This window comes from Coccinella septempunctata, chromosome 2 (assembly GCF_907165205.1).
Source record: "Coccinella septempunctata chromosome 2, icCocSept1.1, whole genome shotgun sequence".
Classification (NCBI taxonomy): domain Eukaryota; kingdom Metazoa; phylum Arthropoda; class Insecta; order Coleoptera; family Coccinellidae; genus Coccinella; species Coccinella septempunctata.
The window spans coordinates 6,678,512-6,705,241 of record NC_058190.1 but is presented as its reverse complement, the minus strand read 5'-3'; the positions used below and the strand labels follow the sequence as shown (position 1 = coordinate 6,705,241).

At 34.3% G+C, this 26,730-nt stretch overlaps 2 protein-coding genes across 6 annotated transcripts in view; both read left to right on the top strand.

Annotated features, from left to right (window-relative positions):
* The window catches only part of LOC123306637, a 64,015-nt gene that overhangs the window by 15,150 nt on the left and 22,135 nt on the right, over positions 1-26,730 (top strand). For all 5 annotated transcript variants that reach the window (XM_044888735.1, XM_044888734.1, XR_006536932.1 and 2 more), the window contains exon 2: positions 12,055-12,139. In XM_044888735.1, the coding sequence (XP_044744670.1) occupies positions 12,059-12,139 (81 nt within the window). In that variant the 5' untranslated portion in view covers positions 12,055-12,058. The remainder of the gene's footprint in view (positions 1-12,054; positions 12,140-26,730) is intronic.
* LOC123306638 lies at positions 15,656-24,132 on the top strand. Its single transcript, XM_044888736.1, has 2 exons — positions 15,656-16,401; positions 23,977-24,132. Exons 1-2 carry the CDS (start codon positions 15,720-15,722, stop codon positions 24,111-24,113), a joined length of 819 nt encoding a protein of 272 aa, XP_044744671.1. The 5' UTR covers positions 15,656-15,719; the 3' UTR covers positions 24,114-24,132.

Sequence of the window (26,730 nt, the reverse complement as noted above, 5' to 3'; positions counted from 1 at the left end):
CTGATAAAAACATATTGCCATTTTAAGCTTTCATAATGAGCCGTGCCACTCCTGGATAAACAAAATTACCTTCAGAATATCTAGGTAAATCGACACTACACAAATGTGTTCAACAGAGTTGTATTCAGCCAAAGTATCCCATTTTTTTTATATTTCGCAGATACTTTCTAATTCAAATTTCTCAGAAACGGCGCATTATACGACTAAATATGACGAATACTTTTATCTTAAAAAACGTTCACATATTCATTAAATAGCGTCGAACTGAGTTTCAAAAGATGGTTTCTTTGAATTTTCGGTATTTGTATAGTACGTAATGGTCTTAATGAGAGAACTGGAAGCATGGGTGAAATCTTGTGTTCGAAAAAGATTACTCAAATAAATGAAAAACATTTTGAGATAGAATTAAAAATAAAACTTTTTCATGGATTTTCAATAGCCTGTATCTTTTACACTGAGAATTCAGAACAAATGATAAAGAAAAAAGTGTTACTTTTCACCTCAAAAACCGTTAAAATATTTGTACGAGTCAAAGAATCACCCTGTATTGGAGAAAACTGGCTATTAATGCATAATGAAAAATTATTTTTCCAAACCGTTGAAAACTATCATCGTACACCTTTCTTCATAAAATCATTTGTTTATTTTATTTATTTATTTATTTATTTATTCAGCAATAGTAACAGTACCACAAATTAAATTACAACTTTCAAATATACCTTATGATAGCACATATATACACAAAAAAATACAACAAATGTCAACAAAACAAAGAATATAAAATTAATAACACTATCCCTACTGCTAACAGTTTGGCGCACTATGGTATATTAATACTGTGTGTGCGCTTAAAGTAATTAACAAAAAATATACATTCTCTATTCAAGGTCAATGTTTCTTTTTCATTATGCGAAAAAAGCCAGTTTTCTCCTCTATATATTTGCCCACAAACCCTCCAATTTGTACCTGCTTTATAATTGCTTTGAACATTCTGGTAACATGTTACCTCTGCATACGTTTTCCCAATTCTCTTATTTTCTCCTTATCATTTTTATAGTTAATTTTCTTTTATCCCATTTTGACGTTTAAAGACGACAATATTCAACGCATGGTAACAAAGGTATGTTGACGTTTATCCACTGAGTGAATTAAATTTTTTTTATTCGACTAGTGAAATAAAATATTGTCCACTCACTTTCTGGAAATTATTCTTTCCATACAAAATGCAGGTAAGACTCATTTTAAAGTAAGTTTATTATAACTTCATCAAAAATTCTATTCAACAGTAATTTCTTTCATTGAAGTAGAAATAACAATTATGAAGATTTTCAAAATGAAATTGAAAACCTGCACCTCCTTCAAAAGAAACACGCTCAGTCGTAATAGCACATGTGTTTGTGGAATTCTCAGGTCCTGCTGGAATATCCACTTCTGCATCAGAAACTCCGGTTCTAGTCACCCCACCAAGTATTTGTTCAGAAATATTGATTTTGTTCTGTAATGAATCCTCAATATATCCTTCTGCAACAGAACTTGAGCGCCATCCACCATGTCTCTTCAATACTGTCAAATCTGCCCAAGAATTTGCGAGTAGGGTTGTAGCAGATCGCCTGAAACTGTGCCCTGTTCAGCATCAGAAAGACCCAAACTCTAGCGGGCATTTTAGAAAATGAATTCAAACCTATAGGCTGGACAGTACATTTTTCATTTTCATAATTTAGACATAGTCGCTTGTGATCAACCCTCCAGCAACACCCGTAATAAAAACTACCTTTACCTTTACGGCATCTAAACTCCTCTCTTGTGAATACTTTCGATTTCTTTGCTACGTATCCTCTGGAATGTTGCTCCAAAAAAGCGGTGACTTGGTAAAATTTTCCGATGTCTATTTTTTTTTTCAGAGCCTACATTTTTTTGAGTTTCGAATAGTAGGACCATAAAGACGACGACTTAACTTTTTTGGACCTTTCGGAAATATAAGCCAAAATTATTTTTTCGTTGACACCTTTGGCTTTCTTATTATTTCTCCAGGCACAAAATGCCGTATATTCCTTTTCGTACAAAGTTTTTGATTTCAATGGAATAACTGCTTCTGCTGCCTCATTTGCTTCCTCTATAATGCTCTCGGGAACTACAACCTCGTCGTCACCGCTCAACATTTTTCGAAATACGTATCAAGAATTTTTGACGGTTTTATAATTTTCATTGTCACTTGCAAACAATTAATTACATAGTGCCATTGCAAACATCGATCGAAGGGATATCCTGATATGAATTTGAATTATTATATATTTCCTCTAAAAAATATTCATTATTTGAATTTTCTTCAAAATGGGATAAAATTTTGTATACGACATATTATGTTTGGTTTTTCAGTTTTCCTGCCCAGAGCCGTTTTGCTATTCTCACCAAACTGTCACGAAGAAATAAACTTTCTTCTCATGAATAAACATTCATTCAACTCACTTGTTGTATAAATAACTACTTTTTTCAAAATGTATTATCTTCAGTCTTCGAGGATACAGCTCGTTTTAGATTATATTGGTAAGGTAAGGTTTGGTGAGAGTAGCAAAATGGCGTATGCTCTGGGCAAAAAAACTAAAAAAACCAAACATAATATGACGCACTAAGTAGATACGTTACTCACACAATTTTTTATATCTCATAACTTTATTATTAAGGGTTGAAAATAACAACCCCTAATGATTCTCCTTCAAAAATTATTTTCGTGGGATAGATTTTCGAAAAATTAAATTATCTTATAGTTTGTTCCCCATTCAATTCCGGAGAAAAAAAGTCTCTTGCAAAATTTCAATACAGTAGTTCCATACAATATTCATGCTATTATTTGGAACACTTATGCGACGAAATGGAATGAACAATAATAAGAACTCCCTGTAAGTTTTTATTTATTCCGAGAAAATTATGGACTGTATCGAAATTTTGCAGGAGACCTTTTTCCTCCAGAATAGATTGGGAAACCACAAGAGAATTTTTTTTTCGGAAATCTATCCCACGGAATAATTTTTGAAGGAAAATCTTAAAGGGTTGTTAGTTTCAACCCCTTATAATGAAGTTATGACATTTTAAAAAAAAATTGTGTGTTCTGCAGAAGATGTTGAATCATCAAGCTTGATAATTAAATCGACTACGATTCACGATTTACCGTGAATTTTCCACTTGTCATCAATATGCGGCCCTGTTCCTTGGAATAAATTGCTATTAGGATTGAATTTGAGTGAATTGTCCTTTCGTTTGTATAAAAAGTGTAGCACTTTTCTACACTCGATTTGATTTACACCACTGTAGAGGAAGTGTAGTTTATCTACACATAGTCAAAAGGACTACCTCTAGACCGGTGTAAATTCAATCAGCAAACGAATACTAAAATCAAGTGTAGAAAAGTGCTACAGTTTTCACGAAAACGAAAGGACCTTTGATTGACGAAATTTTCCATGGAGATTTGAATATGCAAGAATAATGTTCGAATTTCGAAGAATATTTTTTCATCATATTTAATCATAATTAGGTGTAGCTACATTTTTCTACAATTTATGTTTTCATTACCAAAACCTCATTATTCAGGCAAAATTTCTACATCAGGATCATCAGCGGTGCCCTTCTTTCTAAATTGAGCAACGTGGAAAAATGACTTGAAAACGGCAGAGCTTATTGACCCCCAACGATTATCTCGTTTTAATAACACGATGCCCCAGTACCGGCATTCCGGAGATAGGATACAGAATGTGACCCTAATCTCCATAAACAATGCTTCTTTTGGCGGTGGTTCACTCTCCCATTGATGTTATTAAACATTGTGTAAAACAAGAGACGGGAGATGCTCGGCGGGGGGGTCAGGACGGGGTTACTTTGCACGAGAACTACTTGGGCATGCAACGGGCGATATCACCGTATACATGTCTGAATTCTTACATTATTAAATCTGAATAACTACACGACTTTGGTGGAACGCCGTTGGTAAAATATTTAGCAGGCGGCGGCGAAGGCATGAAGTTGGCGGGGAAAATGACTAGCGGGGTGAAGGGGGGGAGCTTTTACATAGCATACTGTGAAGGTACCGGCCAGAGGTGGCTCAAGGATTCGGAAAATTGAAATCAAAAATCAATGTTGCGCTTCAAAAATGTTTCAAAAGAATGGGGAAAACAAAGATTAGAAGTCAGGAGCTTTTGCGCACTCTGCGGTAACTGAACAAGGCTAACGTAACTTGACCTAATCTACTTGTTTATCTGGGAATTCATAAATGGCTTGTTATTAATAACAAAGATTATATAGTAGTTGAAGGTGGGGCAAGACGGGGTAGTTGAGGTTTGTCTGAGAATTAAACCATTATTTTCATGGTGAGGAGAAACAAATTATGCATTGAAGTAACTACTACTTATATAACATTGGAACAACAGCAAAATGAAAATTTATTTTCTGAAGGTTTGGAAAAAAAGAAGAAATTAACAGAAAAAAGGCATTTTCCCCATTCGTTTCATTTTATTGCATTTTTCAAGATGGCTCTTTTCTTATTTTGCCTTGAAACTTTCTTCGATTGCAAAGCTTCTCTCATTTTCTGTTTCCCCACTATCTTGTTTCGCTTTTAATTTTTTTAATTTTCTCTTTCTTGCTCTGCTTCATGTTTCTTCCGAATTTCTTCTTCTAATTCTGATTTATACGGTGAGGAGGTGATAATTGCTGTCTTTCCTCTTTTTCTGGAAAATCTTTTTGTTTGTGTTGTTACAGGTACTGGAAGCAACTGGTTTGGACTAACAATTGCGAATACGGTCTCTTGGTTATCTTTAGGTTTTCGAGGGCTTTGCTCTGTTTGGCAATGTGAACAACCGGGCTGAGGACTGTTCCTGTTGTTTGCATTTGTATTTGACGTTTGTATTGCTCACTAATTTCGACTCTTGGTAACAGCGGAAATTGCATTCTTCATTTTTCTTCCGACCATTGTCCTCTATCAGTTTTTCTAACAAGAAAGAAAAAATTAAATATAATCGGGGGTAAGATGGGATACCCCGACTTTGAGAACCCCATCATGTCCCTTCAATCATTTTAACACAAACTGTAACATTCAAGAAAAACCGGTTACCAACAACCTAAAAACTAATCCTTACCTTAGCGTCCACTTTACACTGTCTCTTCAGGAGTCCAAGTTGTTAGAATAGAATATTCGAAAAATTTCTAAACACGCGAAGAAAACAGAACAGAATGATAGCAAAATACGTAAATACTCATTTTCATGCGCTCAAGCAATAATTTGATCTATTAATTTGACGACACTTAAGCAACTGAGAGAGGTATGTTAGCCTCATGTTAATCTGTACCAGTCTCAGATTAGATAACTTCAGCTTAAAAGATGGTAGGGATTCCCCATCTTGAATCACTACCCCGTCTTGCCCCACCTTTCCCTAGAAAGGCAGGAAACGCCCTCATATCTCTAGTACTAAAAACCTACTACATTTTGGCCAGTGAAAACACATTTGACAATAAGATGGCGCTGGAAACGTACTCTCTCTCAATGCAGGTTCAATAAAAGTTTTTTGTTTTATAATTGAAGGGCGCGAAATTCGAATTCTATTCCTTATATTCAATTTCAATATCGACTTTGTTTAGACCGGAAAACAAACATCCTGAGCGACAAAACAAAGTATGGTTTTGTTTTGTGACCAGGATGTTTGTTTTGATCTGGACATTGTTTGGAATCAATTGATTTCAATGAACTATGCTGTTGGATGTGCTAAATTTTTATTTGCAATTTATAAAAAATTTAATAAAGTTGAAATTATATGGACAACAAATAAAGCTTCGACTAGGACACAAAAGTATATGGTGATCTGCTATACGTCGAAGGTGTTATTTCTGTGCAATACGTTGTTTTGAATTATAATCTTAGTTGAATTTATACAATATACATATATCAGAAATTAATATGAACCAAAATATTCAAACCATCATTGCATACACATTTCAGTTACTTAAATATTATTTACAGAATTTTCAGAAGCAAAATTGAAAAAAACCTTACAGGGTTATATGTATGTTAGCCAATCAGTATAGTTTCTTTATATTTTTCTTAGGATTTCTTTATGGTATGGTCTCTTTATAACGCAATATAAATAAATATAAAAGTGAACAAAACACTCACAGCAGGTGTCATAAAACTTTGACTTTCGAAATAACAATTTGACAGTCAATCGAAATCAATAAAACCATTGCATTTCTGAATATATTCAAGGAGTAGCAATGGAGAATCTTTGAATGGACGAACCTATAAAAGTCATAAATTCGCCAAAATGGACTTTTCATGCAAGGGATGATTTCTGCGTACAACCATATATTTACATGGATGAACAGTTATCAATTGACTTGCAGTAAAATGTTCACGGCAAATGGTATAGTCACTAGTGTTTGCAGGCCATTACGCCCTGAAAATTTTATCCACTTCAAAGCACTGAAAATGAAAATCCATGAATGACCGAGTCACATGTTACCATTTCCATTTTCCTTAGTAAAGTAGAAAACTTAATTTCGGGATCTCCATTTTTGTTGATTCACATTTCTTCAGCATGCAATAATTTTCGAGCGATATTTAGAGGTTTTCACCACGAAATTAAACAAAAAAAATTCAATAATCAGCAACTAGAATGAGCTAGATAAACGAAAAGCGGTACGAGAATCAAAACATTCAAAATTTTATATTAATCCGCAAATGAATTAATATTCGAACCAATCCTAGGGTCTTAGAAACACATTTGAAACACAGATGGCGCTCACATCATTTTAGTCGCTTTGTTTCCCATCTTTCTACTCTATAATCTTCGATTAATGAGTTATAAAACTTTGTGGTCACAACCACATAAAGACGTCTATGGTCGCACACACTGAAAACCCAACTAGGAGCGACTAAGTCCCGAACAAGAGTGAGCTTTTGAGCATACTGAAATATCTAAATGTATCCAGATTGAATTTGAGGAGAGCTGCCTGTCGGACAGCAGGTCGGAAGAAGCTGTCAACCTGTAACTTGATCTGTCGGAAATCAGTAAAATATTAACAAAATAAGAACCAAATACGGTAGGGGCCCTCCTGTGACCCAACGGCGGTCCAACGGTCGAGGAAATCGGCAATCTACATAACCTAAAATTATCAATTTTAAACGGTAGCTCGGTATTTTCAGATAGTTAAATGGACTAAAGAAAGCGGAAAATAGTGAAGATATCATCCCAGGTATGCACTGTGTAAGGAATAAAAATGCTACAAGTGACTCGACTTAAACTTTGAAATTTGTCGTAATTTCAACTGCACTGCACAATAAATTTCTTACACACTTTTCTCGGCATCTCGATCTCAACTAATTTCACTCTTGACCTTCAGCGCCGGTCCTCGAAGAAGTACACCTCTCTGCGGAAAACCTGCCCCAGTATGGAAAACTCGTCTCTCCATTGGATATACTCTAATTGTTCGGCCAATCAACTGGCTCGGAAAAAGACAGAAACAATCGAAAAAAGAAAAAACGGAACAAGTTGAAAGACCTTTTCCGAAAAAGTACGGGAAGAATTATAAAATTTATGAATTCTGAAAACAAAAGATATATACGGTTTCCACTACAAACCCTATTCCTGGTCGGTGGAAAACAATGACATAGTAAAAGAATATCAATCGATAAAGCCCTCCTATGATAATATAACGGTTTTCTCCAAAAATATGTCGGTCGTCAGGTCTTATTATGCAAGTATCGGTGATGAGATTTCTTTTTGTGGCGGAGCAAAAATCAGCAACGTCACAGCAGTGATATCTCCCACATTTCGCACTTGGCACTATTTTCGGTAGTCTGTAAACTGTTTCATATACAGGGTGTTTCATGAGTCACTGGCCATATCCCAATGGTAAATGCAGGTCGTCAAGGCCTTTCAAAAAACTTGCTTGTTTTGTATCCTAAGGCTATTAGTTTCGGATATACGGGGTGATTCATGAATATTGACCTAAATTTGCGATAGCCATAACACTGGGATGCAAGGTCCGATTTCGATCAAATTTTATGGGTTTGTTCACTCCAGAAGCTCTTTCAAACGGTTAATGAAATATCAATGTTTTCAGGGCTGTACTCAGAATATCATGATTTTTAATTGAAGCCCCAAAATCTATATTTTTTACATCCACTACAGAAATTTCGTTATTGCCATGAAAAACTACATTATTTATTCTAAGGAATTCAATTTTCACTTTGCATGTCACACTTTTCACAAGGGAATAGGAACCGGAAGAATTCATATCTTATTTTATTTTTTCGAAATTCGGTCTCGTTTTTATTCCTTCGGAGATAATATTTATTGTTCTTTGCCGAAATCCTTAATTAATTTAAATTCTTCATTTTAAACCCTCAGCACATACTGAGTGTTCGTAAAAAAGTGTTGACAAGTATGCTGTGAATTCTTTTGCAATTACATATTGAATTCAGATACGGATAATTGAAACCCTCTTGAAAAATGTAATCCGTAAGTGTATTTGCTTCTTAACACACATAACTGTTAAAATTTATTCTTCCGAAAAACCTTGAACTTTTTCTTTCCTTTCATGAAACAACTGATGGAACCGGACGAATTCATGTTTTTTTCATTTTTTCGAAATGCGGTCCTGTTTTTATTGCTTTGGTGGTATCATTGTCTTCGATCGAGATTTTAATTTTTTTTTAATTCTGTTCAGATCTTTCTCATTTTAAACCCTTAGTTCCCACTGAGTGTGCGTGAAAATGTGACAGACACTTCTAACTAACGGGGGCATTTGCGGCAGAGGATAGAAGTTGAACAAAATCACGATATGATAAGAAGGGCAATGAATAATCTGATTTTAAGCGCTAGGAAATGTGTCGAGATTGAAGAACTCCATTTCGAACGTCTCTTATGATAGTACTCTTTCATTGTTGAAGAATACATTTCAAAACTTATGTGTGTTATAAAGCAAAAACACTTACGGATTACATTTTTCAAGATGGTTTACATGATTTGTATCTAAATTCAATATGTAACTTCAAAAGAATTCACAGCTCGACTTTGCATACTTGTAAACACCTTTTTACGAACACTCAGTATATGCTGAGGGTGTGAAATGAAGAAGAATTGAACAGAATTTAAAATAATTCAGAATCCCGGCAAAGGACAATAAATATTATCACCGAAGGAATTAAAATAAAATGAATTATAATATAATATAAATATGAATTCGTCGGGTTCCTAATCCCTTGTGACAAGTGTGCCATGCAAAGTGAAACTTGAATTCCTTAGAATAAATAATGTAGTTTTTCATGGCAATAACGAAATTTCTGTAGGGGATGTAAGAAATATAGAATTTGGGGCTTGAATTAAAAATCATGATATTCTGAGTACAGCCCTGAAAATATTGATATTTCATGAACCGTTTGTAAGAGCTTTCTGGTGTGAAGAAACCCATAAAATTTGATAGAAATCGGACCTTGCATTCCAGAGTTATGGCTATCCCAAATTCAGGTCAATATTCATAAATCGGCCCGTATCTCCGGAACTAATTGCCTTAGGATATAAAACAAGCAAGTTTTCTGAAAGGCCTTGATGACCATTGGGCTATGGCCAACGACTCATGAAACACCCTGTATATTTCTCGGGATTTTCGTGGAAGGAGCTGGCCTATAGCCTCTTCTGCGACTATTTCAATGTCCATGTTCAAATTGGATACTATATTTTTCACTATATCATCATAGTTTCTTAGCGTCCTACTAACAATTTTTTCTAAAATGTCAGGGCACATCATTTTTCGGTAACAAAATTATTTCCCTATCAAGTGCGGAAAGTGATACTTGCCCGCACGAAACTGCCGTTGCCCGAACGATGCGAAGCCGAGTTCGGGGAAGCAGTTGAGTGCGGGCAAGACACTTTCCGCAAGAGTTAGGAACAATATTTTTTCTACAAGCGCTTGAAATATATAAATATATCCATTTCACGAAACAGATCATATCTCATTTGATTAATTCATATATAATGACAGACGTAATTCTGCATGTCATTACTATGGGTTTCTCATCGTTGACGTTCTATGCATAGAAACATGATAGAATTTAATTTACTCTATAATATTTGCGTGCGGGAAAAACCCCTGCTAATCCATTCCCGCACGCAAATGCGTGCGGGAAAGAAATAGCAGGCGTTTTTCCCGCACGTTTCGGGAAAGTGACTCTTTGCAACTTGAAATGCGTGCGGGAAAAAAATTGCCACGGCCCCCCCTGAGATTTTGATAGACACCGTTAGAGAAATTTTTCTTTCAGTAAAACTAATCGTAGATGATATTTTGCCCCCCCTGAGAAAAATTTCTGCGGGCGCCCATGTTGTTGACTCTTCAAGATGGTACATATAATTTCCAGATTATGAGGAAAAATGACCTTTTGTCAAATTCAGCTTTCACTTCGCATGGCACATATGTTGCAGAAGAGAAACGAACGACGAAATCATATTTCATGTCCATTTTTGAAAATACGGTCCTGCATGTTTCCACTTATTTATCTATAATTTTCATTGACACTTGCCGATATTTTAAATATCAAAATCCTTCTCTTCAATTATTTTTCATTTCGAAATATTAACATGTGTTAATGCACGTTGCCTCAAAAATATATTTAAAAAATGTATTATTGAACTATAAATTCTTTTGAAATTATCAAAAATATTACTTAGATAGTAGATATAACGGATAATTTCTTATCTAGGAAAATGTATTATTTCGTGATTAATATAAAGATATTCGTATTGCTCAGGAAAAATGGATTTTTTGTCCATTGAATATACAGGGTGAGTCTTTGAATCGTACACGATGCCTCGAATTTTGAATCCACCTGAAGATGTTTTTCAGGAAAGATAATTTCAGCAATGGTTAAATTGATAAATTTTTTGGTGTCACTGCAAATTATTTTTGTGTGAAGCCATTTATTTCTCGCAAAACAAATAGGTTTCTATCAGTTCTATTCGGACTCCGATGAGGATCTACGAGATAGGTGACCCTACACAAGACGCCCAAACGTGTCCGATATTTTCATACCACCTGCAACTGTTCAAATTCCAAGAGTTCATCACAAGTTCGAATATGTTCTTGAGGGTTCAAACCGACCCGACCCTGCGAAATCAGTAATCACAAAAAAACCACCGCATCTCATCATAACAGCGCCGTAGGCTACAGAACGACACCAATTCGGCCCTGTAAGGAATGTGGTAGAAAGGGCCCAGCAGTGAATAATAGTTGTCTTTGAAAATAATTACATAGAGCCTTGGGCTTCCTGTGGAAAGCTCTGTTCAACTGTCACGACTGACGTACGAAATTCAGCCCTTCAACAGCAAAACGATCATTAAAACGTGTGTGCTCGCGCTTCTATTTCAGAGAATGCCTTGCCGCAAATCTATTGTCTCTAAAATGAATCGATGGAGCACTCTATTAGGTGCAGGCTTGAAGAAGTTCCAATTCGGGTTGAAATGTTCGAGGGAAAAATTATCCGCTATCATTTACCTTGAATTTTATATGGTAATCGTATAATGAGGAAGAATCAATTCATTTGATCACTGTATTGAACAGATCGGCAGAAATTATTCAATACATATATTAATGCCCTCTATCTTAATGGAAAAATGTTCAACAACACTTGACTAAATGTAAAATAAAAAAATTAGATGCTTAAGAGTTGTCCCATATAGAAACAGTCGATTCTGATATTTTTGGCAACATACCAACCATAATTTATTATTGAGGTACCTACATCTTATGAATGCCATTATACTCATTGAGTATGTGATAGACTGCGCAACCTAGCGAAAAACTACTAACTAAAAAATTTTTGTGAGTGTTAAGAGTTCCGATTCCGAGTTGAAGAATATAAGGTCTCCATGGTCTAGCGCCAACTTGTCGTATCACCCTATATACGTACTAAACACCAACATCGAGTTGCTTGCAATAGTTCATCAAGAAATAGGAAAATCACATATCTAAACTGGAAAACATTAAATATTTCCACTAATTCTAATTTTTTTATTTCAGTGTTATGCGATGTATAAGCTTAAAGGAATTCCTTGTTTTTTTATCAATATGGCATATTTCTCAAGAAATGAAGGACATATTGGAGGTGAGTAAGATCTCTATATTTTATCCAACAGCAAATATCCTACCGTTACTCTTGGGAGAAACCGGTTTCCATAAATTACCATTAGGAAGACCAAAGTTCTGAAGAATACAGCACATACAGGATGATGATTATAACTCTATAATCTTTGCATACAGAGTCATTCTTTCTCAATGCACCCAAAATTATACCAACAGAAGAAATCTTCCTGAAATTAATTTTTAGTGTGATATCTGTAAGGACAAGCTCACTTTCACTTCCGGTTGTAGCGGAAGTAGCAATCAACTCATATATTTGGATTTCCCATCTAATTAATCTGCTAATAACAAAAATTTTTAGCACTGTTTTTAAGATTGGGTACAAACTTGGTGTTCTTCAAATGGAACGTCAAATTTTTGCAATTGTTTGTTCTGAATACATTGATGTATCACAACCTAATCTTTGATGAATTTTAGCTTCAAAAATCAGAAAAATCCATATTTTTATTTGTTTTTTCAACAGTAGGCCACGAATTCTATCACACATGCATTTAATTATACCTTTTTTAAAACGCCATGTGATTGTAACCTATTTATTTGATTATACTCCAAACATAAACATTTCACAATAACGTTACAATGTGCCCACATATGATATACAAAGTGAGTCTTTCACTCGTACAAATATTTCAACAATAGATTCTTGAGGTCAAAAAAGCACTTTTGATTTCACCATTTTTTCCGAACCGGCTCGGTTTAATAGATACAGACTGTTGAAAAACCATAAAAAAAAATTATTTTTAGTTTTTTCTCACAAACGGTTTTATCGAATGATATGAATTTCGGAATATGACTTTAGCCTTGAGGCTTTCACACTTCTCTCCAGAGGAAAATTCACTTATCCCAGATATCTCAGATATCAAAAGGATTAAGCTCTGTTGGAGCCCTTTCCAGGTTTTCGGGCTCGTGGTGGTGGTCGGGTCCAGGTCGCTCCTCGGCTCCCTGCTGTAGGCTGGATTCCTGCTCCACCCGCACTTCCTGTCGAAGCAGACGGTGTTCCTCTGCATTCCCCATGTACTTGCTTACAGTTCTCGCCGTTCCCAGCAGTACCGATTTCTGCATGAATCTATATATATATTATTGTATTAAATAATTGATCGTTTGGAATTTTGTAAACCTAATTTATTTAGTCAAATATAATAAAACGTTTCGGGTTCGGGCCCTTTTTCAATCTAAAAACAAATATCAAAAACACAGTTACATATACAAATATTCGAAATAGAGATCTGTCACCTTTATTTTAACAATTTCCAAGTCTTCTGCTTGTGGTGCATGTGTCCTCATTCTTCATTTTGTAACTTAATGTGGTGCTAAGTCAATGAATTGTCAAGTTGGTGTCGTTGTCACTTTTCTTCTTCTTTCGTTGTCGTTTTCCGCTGTCTTCTTTATAATCGTTGAGTATATTTTGTTCAGACCATTTATATCTGTTCTGTCGTTGATAGAGTTGGGGTTTCGTTTTATATAAATCATTTCCAAAAATTCCCTGGTTCTTTTATTTGTTTCCCTATCTAATATCCTTGTATTCTCAAAATTGAAAGTGTGGTTGTTTTCTATTGTATGTTTGTAAAGGGCTGTTTGAGTTTTGGAATATTTGTGTCCTTTAATCCTGTTGTTCAGATTTTGTTCCGTTTGTCCTATGTACACTCCATTACATTGGTTGCATGGTATCTCGTAGATGATATGTGATTTTTGACCTTTCGGGACTATTGCCTTCAATCTCGAAAATAATTGATTAACCTGCATAAATGGTTTGTGTGCAATCCTTATATTGGGGTATGGCTTCATTATGTTTTCTATTTTCTCAGACAGTGTTGGGATGTATGGTAGGGGTATGTAAACTATTGGCTCGGTTTTTGGATTTTGGTAACTTAGTGAGTTGTAAAATTTATGAGTGCGTTGTTTTATTGTTTTCTTTATCATTTCTTGGGGGTAATTGTTTGTGGCAAGTAGGGAGGAGATCTGATTTAGTATCTCCGGTCTGTAACGTGGTGAAGTTAATTTGATTGCTCGATCTATATAATTGGTTACTATTGCTTTTTTCTGTTTGATGTTATGTGCTGAGTTGTAATCAAGTATCCGGTCTGAGTTAATGGTTTTTCGGAGCATTTTAGTTTCTATTTTGTTATTTTCTCTAATGATGGTCATGTCCAGAAAGTTGATTTTATTGTCCAGTTCTGTTTCTAGAGTAAATTTCAGTTTGTTGTTAAGATTATTCAAAACTTCCATTATTTCTTTAATTTGATCTTCTGTTGTTATAATTAAACAATCATCCACGTACCTCTTGAAGATTGTTATTCTATATGATGAATTTAGCAAAACTTTTTCTTCAAAATATTCCAGCACTAATTGAGCCACTGCACCAGCAACCGGACTACCCATAGCTACACCATCTATTTGTTGGCAAAATTCGTCTTCGTATTGAAAATAGCAAGTTCCCAATGTAAGTTGCACTGCCTCTATGAATTCAGTTTTCGGTAGATCTGTATATTTTTCTATGAGGTGCCATTTTTCCTCCAGTATCTGTGGTACCAGTTGTGTGGGGATATTTGTATATAGGGACACAGCATCTATAGAAAATAATTTTTGATCATCTGGAACGTACAGTGTATCTAATTCTTGTTTAAGTTCATAGGAGTTCTTGGTGTAAAAGGGATTTTTGTTTATAACATTTGAGAGAACTGATGCTAAATATTTGGACAGCTTATAAAATGGTGTCTGCGTATGAGAAATAATAGGTCTGAGTGGAATGTTTGGCTTGTGGAGTTTTGGCAAGCCATATATTTTCGGTGAAATACTATTATGTACAGTGAGGGATCTAGCGAGGGTTGGTGATATAAATTCTGAGTTTTCCCATTTTTTAATTATTTCGTTATTGTGTTTTTGTAAGGAATTTGTTGAGTCTCTTTTTATGCGTTTTTATGTTGTTGTATCACTTAGCAGTTCTTTAATCTTTGTTTCGTAGGTAGATTTATTCATTACAACTATTGAATTGCCCTTGTCCGCTCTCGTTACTACAATCTGTGGATTATCTCGTAGAAATTTCTTTGTTTTATTGAATGCTGTTATATCCTTCCTTTCTTTAAAATTCAGTTTTTCATTTTTAACTTTGTCGTGGTGTTTAATTAAAGTATTATTTAGTTTTATTCTTATTTCATTTTGGTTTTCTTGGTTTAATTTCGTTATATTTGCTTCGATGTTGGCTATTATTTGATCTGTTGGAATTTGATTTGCATCTTTGGGGCGTATTGCAAACTTAGGGTCTTGGCTAAGTAGAAGTTGAATTTCGTCTGGGATAATGGTATCTGATAAATTCTTTATTGTGTTCTTCCGGTTGCTGGAGCAGTGGCTCAATTAGTGCTGGAATATTTTGAAGAAAAAGTTTTGCTAAATTCATCATATAGAATAACAATCTTCAAGAGGATGATTGTTTAATTATAACAACAGAAGATCAAATTAAAGAAATAATGGAAGGTTTGAATAATCTTAACAACAAACTGAAATTTACTCTAGAAACAGAACTGGACAATAAAATCAACTTTCTGGACATGACCATCATTAGAGAAAATAACAAAATAGAAACTAAAATGCTCCGAAAAACCATTAACTCAGACCGGATACTTGATTACAACTCAGCACATAACATCAAACAGAAAAAAGCAATAGTAACCAATTATATAGATCGAGCAATCAAATTAACTTCACCACGTTACAGACCGGAGATACTAAATCAGATCTCCTCCCTACTTGCCACAAACAATTACCCCCAAGAAATGATAAAGAAAACAATAAAACAACGCACTCATAAATTTTACAACTCACTAAGTTACCAAAATCCAAAAACCGAGCCAATAGTTTACATACCCCTACCATACATCCCAACACTGTCTGAGAAAATAGAAAACATAATGAAGCCATACCCCAATATAAGGATTGCACACAAACCATTTATGCAGGTTAATCAATTATTTTCGAGATTGAAGGCAATAGTCCCGAAAGGTCAAAAATCACATATCATCTACGAGATACCATGCAACCAATGTAATGGAGTGTACATAGGACAAACGGAACAAAATCTGAAAAACAGGATAAAAGGACACAAATATTCCAAAACTCAAACAGCCCTTTACAAACATACAATAGAAAACAACCACACTTTCAATTTTGAGAATACAAGGATATTAGATAGGGAAACAAATAAAAGAACCAGGGAATTTTTGGAAATGATTTATAATAATAATAATAATAATTTATTCATCCTTTCAGATACCGCAGAGGTATATAGGAAATGTCAATACATAAGTAAGCAATACAAAACTATTATTCTAATACATCAGAAAAGAATTCCTTCAAATCATAGTATCCCCTGGAAGATAACATTTTTTTGATCTCCCTCTTGAACATTCTCTCATTCATGGACTTAAACCTGTTCGGCAGATGATTATATAATGCAATACCGGCATATATGGGGGATGACTCGTATTTGGTCGTCGAGTGCCTTGGCACACAAATCATATTTCGGTTCCTAGTTTCATAGCTATGGAAATCAGAGCATTTCGTGAGACAATTAATATTAGATCGCACATACAAAAGACAATTTAGGATGTAAATGCAGGGTAGTGTAAGTATTTGATAGTTCTTGAATATCAGTCTGCATGAATCTCTAGGTTTCAAGCCGAATATAAGACGAATGATCTTTTTTTGAGTAATGAACACACGATCGCATTCCGACGATCCGCCCCATAGGATGGTATTGTAGTTTAGGTGACTGTAAACAATAGAATAATATATATTCAATAGGGTTTCAGTGGAGACAGACCCCCTCAGACGATGCAGAGCATAATACGAGCTATTGAGCTTACGGCATAAATGGTCAATTTGAAAATTCCATCTCAAAAACCTGTCAACGTGCAGTCCTAGAAACTTGACATATTCAACAGTGTTGTTGGAAATTAGGTTGGTTTAGGATAAATTCTTCTTCAATGAAACGCACTTTGTGAAACAATCTATATATTGATTCAATCGATTTAACGGAGGTCGATCTATACTCTCAATGAATATCAAACCAGAACTAACTCAAACGGAGAGAAATATCTTATTCCTAAAAGATGCTTATATACAGTATATAGGTTCCAATAGCAAAGTACATAATATGGTTATCACAGTCGAAAACTGCTGGGGTATGTTATTCAACACTTTTACCGCCAGCACTAATATTGTTGACTAATAAACCAATCGCATTTGACATATTTATATTTGTCGAGAATTCTGAATGAGTAAGGGATTTGGTTTTGCTTTACTCTGATGAATTTATCTCAACACGCCGCCTCAAAATCAAATCTCTTATCTTTTATAATACAATGCTCAATTACCTATACATATCATTACATATCAAAATTGCATGCAAAAATAAAATATTCCTGAGTATAGAAAGACCCTCCATTTGTTATCTGGGGCAATATAAGTATGGTCCAATATTCATTGCAAGGATGTGGGAAACCCAGAAAAACCACACCAGACCATTTCTATTAGAAATTGTATAGATACATATTATAATACCTTCAGTATTAAATATAGTAATACCTAGTAAATAAACATTTAACACTTCAATTTACTAAACCTAAACCTGCTATGAAATAACAGACATTAGTCTGGTAATGGTTTGATTTAAATATCGGAGAGCTGATAACCTCTGCAATTTTTTTTTTGAGTTTTATAATATATCCTAATTTTTTATTTCGGGAGAAAAGATATTCGATGTCAATATGTTCTGATCTCGTATGATTTGCAGTACCTACTAGTTCCAAAACTAATACAAGCTACAACAACCATTATTTCTATCTTCATAATAATAATGATAGACATCATAATAGTCAAATTAAAACCTTTTTTTTTTATAGTCTTAACTCACGTATTCTGACGGCTTTTTATAGAACCATGTTGTATATAATCTTTTTCTGTGGATGAGGCAGCGATTAAAGTTTGCATTTTTTTTTTTAATAAATTGTACTTATTATTTTCCAAAAATTAGAATTCAAATAATTCGAACATATTTTATAATCTTGAATTAATTGATAACTCCGTAAGAACATCCAAAGTTCTTCTGTTCTTCTTTTATTAAAAAAAATCTACTTAAAATATATAGATCCATTTTAATTATACTATGAGATTTTTTTTTTACACAGTGCTTCATAATCTTCTTTTGAAATCACTCATATAATGTAATAATTTGTTTTTTTTTTTTTAATCAGGAATAATTTCATTTTGTTTTTTATCAACTCTGATTCCTAAAAAAACTTGATTGCTTTTGTCATAGAAAATCCATCAATTAGAACTTATCAATGTTTCATCATTCGTTGTATAACTACTACAATATATCATCCGGATAAAGTACCCCATAATTATATATTTTGCGCTATATTTTTTTTTACCTATAAGATATGCATCGATGAGTATGAATTTCGAAAACCGAAATCATTTTAGATCCTTTTCGAATTTTTGTTTGTTTGAACTTTTACGTATAGGGCTTTACTCGATTGACGAAATTGACAATCGTTTCCTCACGGGACCTTCCTAAGAATTTCTTGCTCTAAGAAAACTATTTAACTAATCAGCTATTTGAAGGGAAAGTTTAGACATCTATATGTTATATGATGTATCGATGAATTAAATCGATTGCAAGAGTTACTATGTATCTGAAGCTTGAAATTCTGACTACCGATTCAAAAGTTTGAGCATTATCTAATCAACTATCGCTGCTTGAAGCCCCGGGAAACAAATCGCTTTTATATTTAAATGGATTTCCAAAAATTGCATAATTTTTAATTCTTGTTATCCATTTGCAATTAACAATATTTTCATTCTCTTCAATAAAGACCATTATTTATTCATCAACAATAATAATAATTGATTTATACCAATGATATCTATTCAACATTTCATTCATTTCATAGAAATATTTTGGAATGTTATATTATATTAAGAAAGTATAACTTAGTAATTTTCATGATCCACACTCTGGACATTCTTTCAATTTGTCCTTATTTTGGGTAAATTCAACCCAATTCACTCTTGTGAGATTCATTATAACCTCCACCTTAAATTTCGAATTCATTCAATCACTTTGTTCTCATATACCTACTAACTGTACCAATTTCATTTCATAAATTTTCTTTCGCTTTCGACAAAGTGTTGATATCAGATTTACCTACTGGTTTTGGTTCACCAGTTTCTTTCTCCATTATTATCGATTCATTCACCTGATTTACCATTATCAGATTTACCTACTGGTTTTGATACAAAATCAGATTCACCAGTTTCATTATCAGTTACCTTTGAGTTACCTGATTTATCGTTATCAGATTTACTTACTGGATTTGATACAAAATCAAACTCACTAGTTTCATTCTCAATTATCTTTGAGTTACCTGATTTAACGTTATCAGGTTTACCTACTGGTTTTGATACAAAATCAAACTCACCAGTTTCATTCTCAATTACCTTCGAGTTACCTGATTTATCGTTATCAGGTTTACCTACTGGTTTTGATACAAAATCAAACACACCAGTTTCTCACTTTACCGAATATCTGATTTTCAATCACTATCAGATTTCTACATGAAGCCATGCTATCAACTCAATAAAGTCCGTACCTGCGTCTTATTGCATCAACTATATGACTTTCCATGACTGCTGTGTATTTTCTTTTAAACCACCTACTGGTTTCAATTCAAAAGAGTTCATAACAGTTTGTTATTGCATTGTATTTTGGATTTTAGTTCACTATCAGATTTTTTTTTTTATCTCATTCTTCAGAAAGGTAGATAACTGATTTTTTTTTTTAATCAGCTCTTGATTAACAATTATTCAAAGTTTAATAAAATTCAAATTCAATAGAATATTAGAGAGAATCGTTGATGTGAATATGATATTGTAATTTATAATCATCACATCTCTATTTTATATTTGGATATGAAATGAGTCACTCCAACTTCATTATTTTTCAGGGTATTGAAATGATTATAATTATTTCGAATCATAATTTAAAATAAGCAAGACTCTGAAGACTCAATTGAATCCCTTTTTTGTAAGAATAGCTTCTATCAAGATATGCAGTTGTTCAAAATGCTTTATGAATTTATTTTCATCGAGAATCAGATTCTTCGAAACAGCCAAGTAATGAAATATAAATCAAATTACTCAAAAATCAGACTTCAACAACCAATTTAGAAGACAGACATATTCAGGTATTTTGCTATTCCAGCAATCTATAATATTTTCACCATTAAAGAGATTGGCTTTCGAACATCTACAGTAGCATATCATAGTGTGAATAATATGAAGATTAGGTCATGAAAGTTATATATTTCAATTCCTATTCAGATAATTGAAGACTCAATTGAAATATTTTTTTTTTTTTTTTTTTTTTATGAAGCCTTCAGAACATTTCAAAATAAATTGAATACTCAATTCATTTTCAAGCTATATTTCCGATAATGATCATGAACTCCTATTTTTATGCCCTTGAACAGAACTTCTACTTTTTTCTTTCACCAATCAAAGAAAATAACTTCAACTTATGTCAGCTTCTCCTGAAATGATATTTTTGCTTAAGCAAATGCGGAAGCTGGTTCCTATATTGAATGATACTCAATCTCAATTTCACAAATTTTTTTTTTTTTTTTTGGTTCGAAATCTAATATTGGCAACGATGTATGCATTCAAAACATTTAATTCAAATATACAAGAAATGTCCCGATTTCGGAAAACTATCAATTACTACTTATGAAATTATAAATTATGGTTCAGGCTCTTCATTTCAAGAATACAAGAATTGAATATTTTTTTTATTATTTTTTTTTTTAATCAGTCACATTATATAAATGTAACTGACCTCGAAAAGAAAAATTTAATATTCCTTAAATGTCATCTTTACTGTGTTCTGATTCTTAAGGCAAATTCGATATTCTATTTTATATCCAGATAGTCCATAAACTACTCTTGAGATATATTCAAACGGATTTTTTTTTTTTTGTCTACTTGATGAAATGTCTTCTAAGTTGGTTGAGTCCGATTTATATTTCGCTTGAGTACCTAATTCAATTTCAAAATTCAAATCCTTTTCAATTGAATTTTAATAAAGGAATTTCAAATCAAAATTCAATAATAATGCCCTTCAATGATAACTATCATTGAGAAAATTCCTTTTTACGAAATTTTATAACAGTCACAGACAAATTGATTTTGTCTAGATTCAACGAGCTTTCTTTCGTTTTACTTATCTGAAAAACCCTACAGGCTGTTGATCAATATAAAAGAGAAGACGCCCATTCTCTGGCTCCTTAATTCCCCTTGTGATGGATTGTTGCATCTTGATCCAACTCTGCTACTGACTGAAAAACACTTTGTGGTCTTTCGTAGGACTCATCGCTGATCATCAGCTAACTACGCACATATTGCTTTTGAACCGAGTTCACTTCACTTCACTCACTACCAAATTTTTCATTCTCAATAGTAGAAGGAAACTTCTTATTATTTCACTAATTAACTTCATGAACGAAAGGTATATTCGCAATTAACAGCGGCGAATTTATTTTTAACAGAGCAAGCTGGGCCCATAACCTGTTGGAAATTAGGTTGGTTTAGGATAAATTCTTCTTCAATGAAACGCACTTTGTGAAACAATCTATATATTGATTCAATCGATTTAACGGAGGTCGATCTATACTCTCAATGAATATCAAACCAGAACTAACTCAAACGGAGAGAAATATCTTATTCCTAAAAGATGCTTATATACAGTATATAGGTTCCAATAGCAAAGTACATAATATGGTTATCACAGTCGAAAACTGCTGGGGTATGTTATTCAACACTTTTACCGCCAGCACTAATATTGTTGACTAATAAACCAATCGCATTTGACATATTTATATTTGTCGAGAATTCTGAATGAGTAAGGGATTTGGTTTTGCTTTACTCTGATGAATTTATCTCAACAAGTGTCAAGAGAATTACCCGCAACTGTCACCGCAAGTGGAGTAGACCCACCGAAATCGCGGTTTTGAAACTTAATTATTTGAGTTTTCGCCAAGTTTATAATAAGCGAATTTTTACGACACCAGTCGAGAAATCGCTGAATAAGTTCTTCACATATATGTTTCAATTCTTCAATACTTTTCGCCCTTACCGCCAGAGAAACATCATCCGCAAACATCACTAGAATAGCTGCAACGAGATAGTCTGGTAAGTCATTAATGAACAAGAGAAAAAACAAAGGTCCCAGAACTGACCCCTGGGGAACACCTAGCCCTGAGTGATATCTTTTAGAAAAGTTGCCATTGAGGTCGACGAACATAGTACGATCGGACAGGTAACTGGAGATCCAGTCAAGAAAAACACCCCTGAATCCGATCTGGTGCAATTTGTCGATTATGAACTTGTGTTGCAAACAGTCGAATGCACGAGAGAGGTCAAAAAATATTCCTGCGGCATGATCACCCTTGTCCAAACAGATATAAATAGACTCCATAAACTCGGAACACGCAGTTTGTGTGGACCTACCGACTCGAAAATCGTGTTGACGATTCGAAAGTATCGAAAATTTCGCAAGGAAATCACTCATTCTCTGGTACACTATTTTTTCGAATACCTTAGACAGTTGGCTTAGGATTGATATGGGGCGATAGTTGGCTATGTTTTTTGTGTCCTCCCTTTTGTGAACGGGTATCACCTTTGCCAGCTTCAAAATTGATGGAAAACATCCAGAACTGATGGAATTGTTGAAGAGATGGGACAAATGTTCAGCTATAAAGGGAGCGATGGATTTCAGTAACCTAGCAGAGATCATATCGTGTCCTGTTCCACCGCCATTTTTCAAATTTTTAATGACGGATAAGACCTCATCTGCAACCACAGGAAAGAAGAAAAAATTGCAGTGTAACAATCTCTGAACTGTGCAAGTATTCGGGATTTGCCCCCCATAGCAGCTCAGTAAGGATCGCTGACTGACCTCTGTGAAATACTCTCCAAATGCTTCAGCTACCATTTTAGGGCAGGATATAAATTGACCGTTTAATTCTAGAGAAATATTTTATCTCTCTCTGTTTTGTTTCCTAGTTGGTCATTAACAAAATTCCACACTGTTTTATTTAGATTTTTAGATCTCGCAAATAGATTTCTATGGTAATCGAATTTCGCAGAGGTCGGTATTCGATTATATTGAATTTTAGCATATTTATACTTATCTCGTACTGTTGGAGAGTTAGTGAACTGCGCAAGCCAATGTAAGTTGCGTAAGTTAGCCCTTGCTTCTAGAACTTGAGAATTAATCCACCTTGGCCGACATGACTCAGAACTATCCTGCAATCTCAATGGACATGCAACCTCTATGGCGGATTTCAGGATATCTACAAATTCCCGAAAACGGTCCTCAACCGACCGATCGCAATAAATACCACGAAAATCAGTACCCGAGATTAATGCAGACAGATGGTTCAAGTTGTTTTGTGACATCGATCTTACTAAACAAGGTTGCTTATAATTACGTTTCGGTGAATAACCTGCAAGATAATCTAGCACAATAACTTTGTGATCACTTATAAAAGGCTCCTGAACAGAAACTTTAATCTTATCATGCATAACATTTGTAGCAATGTAATCCCCTTTTGAAGTAGTAGTGATTCCATGCTTGTTTGTAAATATTCTAGTAGGCTCACATGAACTAATGGATAAGTTATAACCTAGGAGAAGATCATCCAAAAGTTTTTTCCGATGATTATTCGCTAGCAAATAGTCAATATTGAAATATAAAACGAAACCCCAACTCTATCAACGACAGAACAGATATAAATGGTCTGAACAAAATATACTCAACGATTATAAAGAAGACAGCGGAAAACGACAACGAAAGAAGAAGAAGAGTGACAACGACACCAACTTGACAATTCATTGACTTAGCACCACATTAAGTTACAAAATGAAGAATGAGGACACATGCACCACAAGCAGAAGACTTGGAAATTGTTAAAATAAAGGTGACAGATCTCTATTTCGAATATTTGTATATGTAACTGTGTTTTTGATATTTGTTTTTAGATTGAAAAAGGGCCCAAACCCGAAACGTTTTATTATATTTGACTAAATAAATTAGGTTTACAAAATTCCAAACGATCAATTATTTAATACAATAATAAACTAATGGAATAAATATACCAACAAACAAATCTATATATATTTTCCTCCAACTGAAGTTTCCTTAAGTTCTCTAGTAGTTTCTTCTGTATCAGGTCTGTTGATGAAATTACAATAGGGATGGTCTTGATATCTTTCAGCTTCCACTGTCTCCTGGTTTGTTCCTCGAGATCTCTGTATTTTGAAATTTTTTCAGTGTGCCTATCTAGAAGATTGTTATTATTTGGAATCGCCACATCGATGAATAGTGCTCTGTCCTCATCCTTATTGAGCAATATGAGGTCTGGTCTATTGTGGGTTATTTTCCGGTCTGTGAGAACCGTGCGATCCCAGTAGAGCTTGTGATGTTCATTTTCCAATACAGCATCCGGATGGTAATTGTAATAAGTAACCTTTTTCTAACTTAGAAGTTGGTGTTTTAGTGCCAATTCTTGGTGAAGAATCTTGGCAACAGCATCTTGTCTATTTTGTACTCCGTGCCCGCGAACTTCTGACATCCCCCGATGATGTTCTGGATAGTTTCATATGTCGCACAGCCATAAGGAGAACTATCATCCGCCACTGAGGCATCCTTGGATCCTTGGCGATATATTTTATTTAGTTCCTTGGCGATATATTTTATGTAGTTCCTTGTCGGAATCACCTGAACCTGAATGGCGAGCATGAAGCCCTCTGTTTCAGGAAACAACCTAACGGAAGTCAAGCAGTAGTTCGACGCAGATAGTCGACGTAATCATGGTTGACCTCGTTCTGGTGCCTCCCATGCAAAGGTTTGCCAATCAGTTTCTGCATTTTACTTTCTGCAGAGTGTTCGACGGTTTTCAAGTGGTCCTGTTGTAGATTTAACGGTGTAGAACTATCAGCAACACAAACTACTCGATGGAGTTCTGATGAAGCAGCCTTGCTCAGGAAATATTCTCGAAGTCCTTCATTTTCCTGGGACATACGGTTGGACAAATCAACAATTCCTCTACCCCCAAGATGTCGTGGCAGCTCTGTTCGTTCTATTGACCTTTTGGAGTGATGTTTATTGTGTTTAGTCAGCATCGTCCTTATTTTTTTCTGTAGGGCTGCTAAATCGGTGGTGGTCCAAGAGATGATAAGTTTGTTCGTAGAGTTTCATGTTTTTTTGAAAATTTCGTTTCAAGGGCTGAAATCAGATGATCTAAATATTGGGTGAATATATTTTAGGGGGACGAAAATCCATTTGCGCTTGCTCTGTACAGTTTACAACCGTTAGGAACCACTCTACGAACAAGCCTGATACCGAATGAGTAGCGCCGAGCAAGCGTAGATATTAATCGCTTTTATCAGATTCTTGCTGTTAAGGCCAGTTCTCATTATCCTTCTCAATCTTCGGTTACACTCCTCCGTTAGTTCATCTGGCTCTGATTGATTGATTATTTATTCGATGAATCTTTTTCGAACACAATTTATCACCCACGTCTTCCAGTTTTTTAAATATGACCATTACTTACCAAAAAAATACTAAAAATTCAAAGAACCGAACTCTTGAAACTAAGTTAGACGCTATCTGATGAATATTCGAACGTTTTGTAAAATAAAAGTATTCTTTATACTTTCTCCTATAATGCGCCGAGAAATTTGATGTTCAAAAATTAGAAGTATCTGTGAAATTTGGCTTAATACAACTCTTTTTAAAAGATCCACAGATGTTTAGTGTCACAGATTTAGGTAGTTATTCTGAAGGTAATTTTTTTTCTCAAGGGGTGGCACAGCTCATTATGAAAACTTAAAATGGCTATATCTTTTATGAGGGCCGAATCGGAAAAAAGGTGTTTTTTGACCTCAAGAATCCACTGTTAAAATATTTTTACGAGTCAAAGACTCACCCTGTATAATATGTTTCCATCAGAAAAATGGAGGTTGGATTGCGGTTAAGGGGTTGAATAAAAACACTCGATTTTATTGCCAGAAAGTGAGGATGATTAAAAATCAATTGACTAGTTTCAGCTTTTTCATTTTGACTCATACCCAACCCTGTGCATGGTAATGGTTGAATGCTTTATGATAATACTAATCTTTTTTTTCTTGCATCGTGGCGGTTTAATATAAAAATAAGAGCTCAAATGAAATTTTCGTCCGATTCTCCATCGAATAGTGTTCTAATCAAAACTCGTGAAGCTCGTAGATCTCAACCCAAGAATGACAGTGCCATCTGTTGTAGCACGACATGAGAAATATTAATTTTATTACGGCGCCCAGTTTTAAATACGACTCATAAAAGAACGGAGGAGGCGGACCCTTTTATTTTCCTATTACCAAGGGATAAATTATCGTTTTACTTAAAAGTTCGCTGTTTAATAATTGATAAGATTATGCCGAGCAGAAAAAGGCTGACGTGAG

Excerpts from the sequence above, each read along its gene's own strand:
- LOC123306638 (XM_044888736.1), top strand. The coding sequence starts at position 15,720 with ATGACCATCATTAGAGAAAATAACAAAATAGAAACTAAAATGCTCCGA. Across the intron at positions 16,402-23,976 it reads GGAATTTTTGGAAATGATTT|ATATAAAACGAAACCCCAAC; the intron begins ATAATAATAATA and ends GTCAATATTGAA.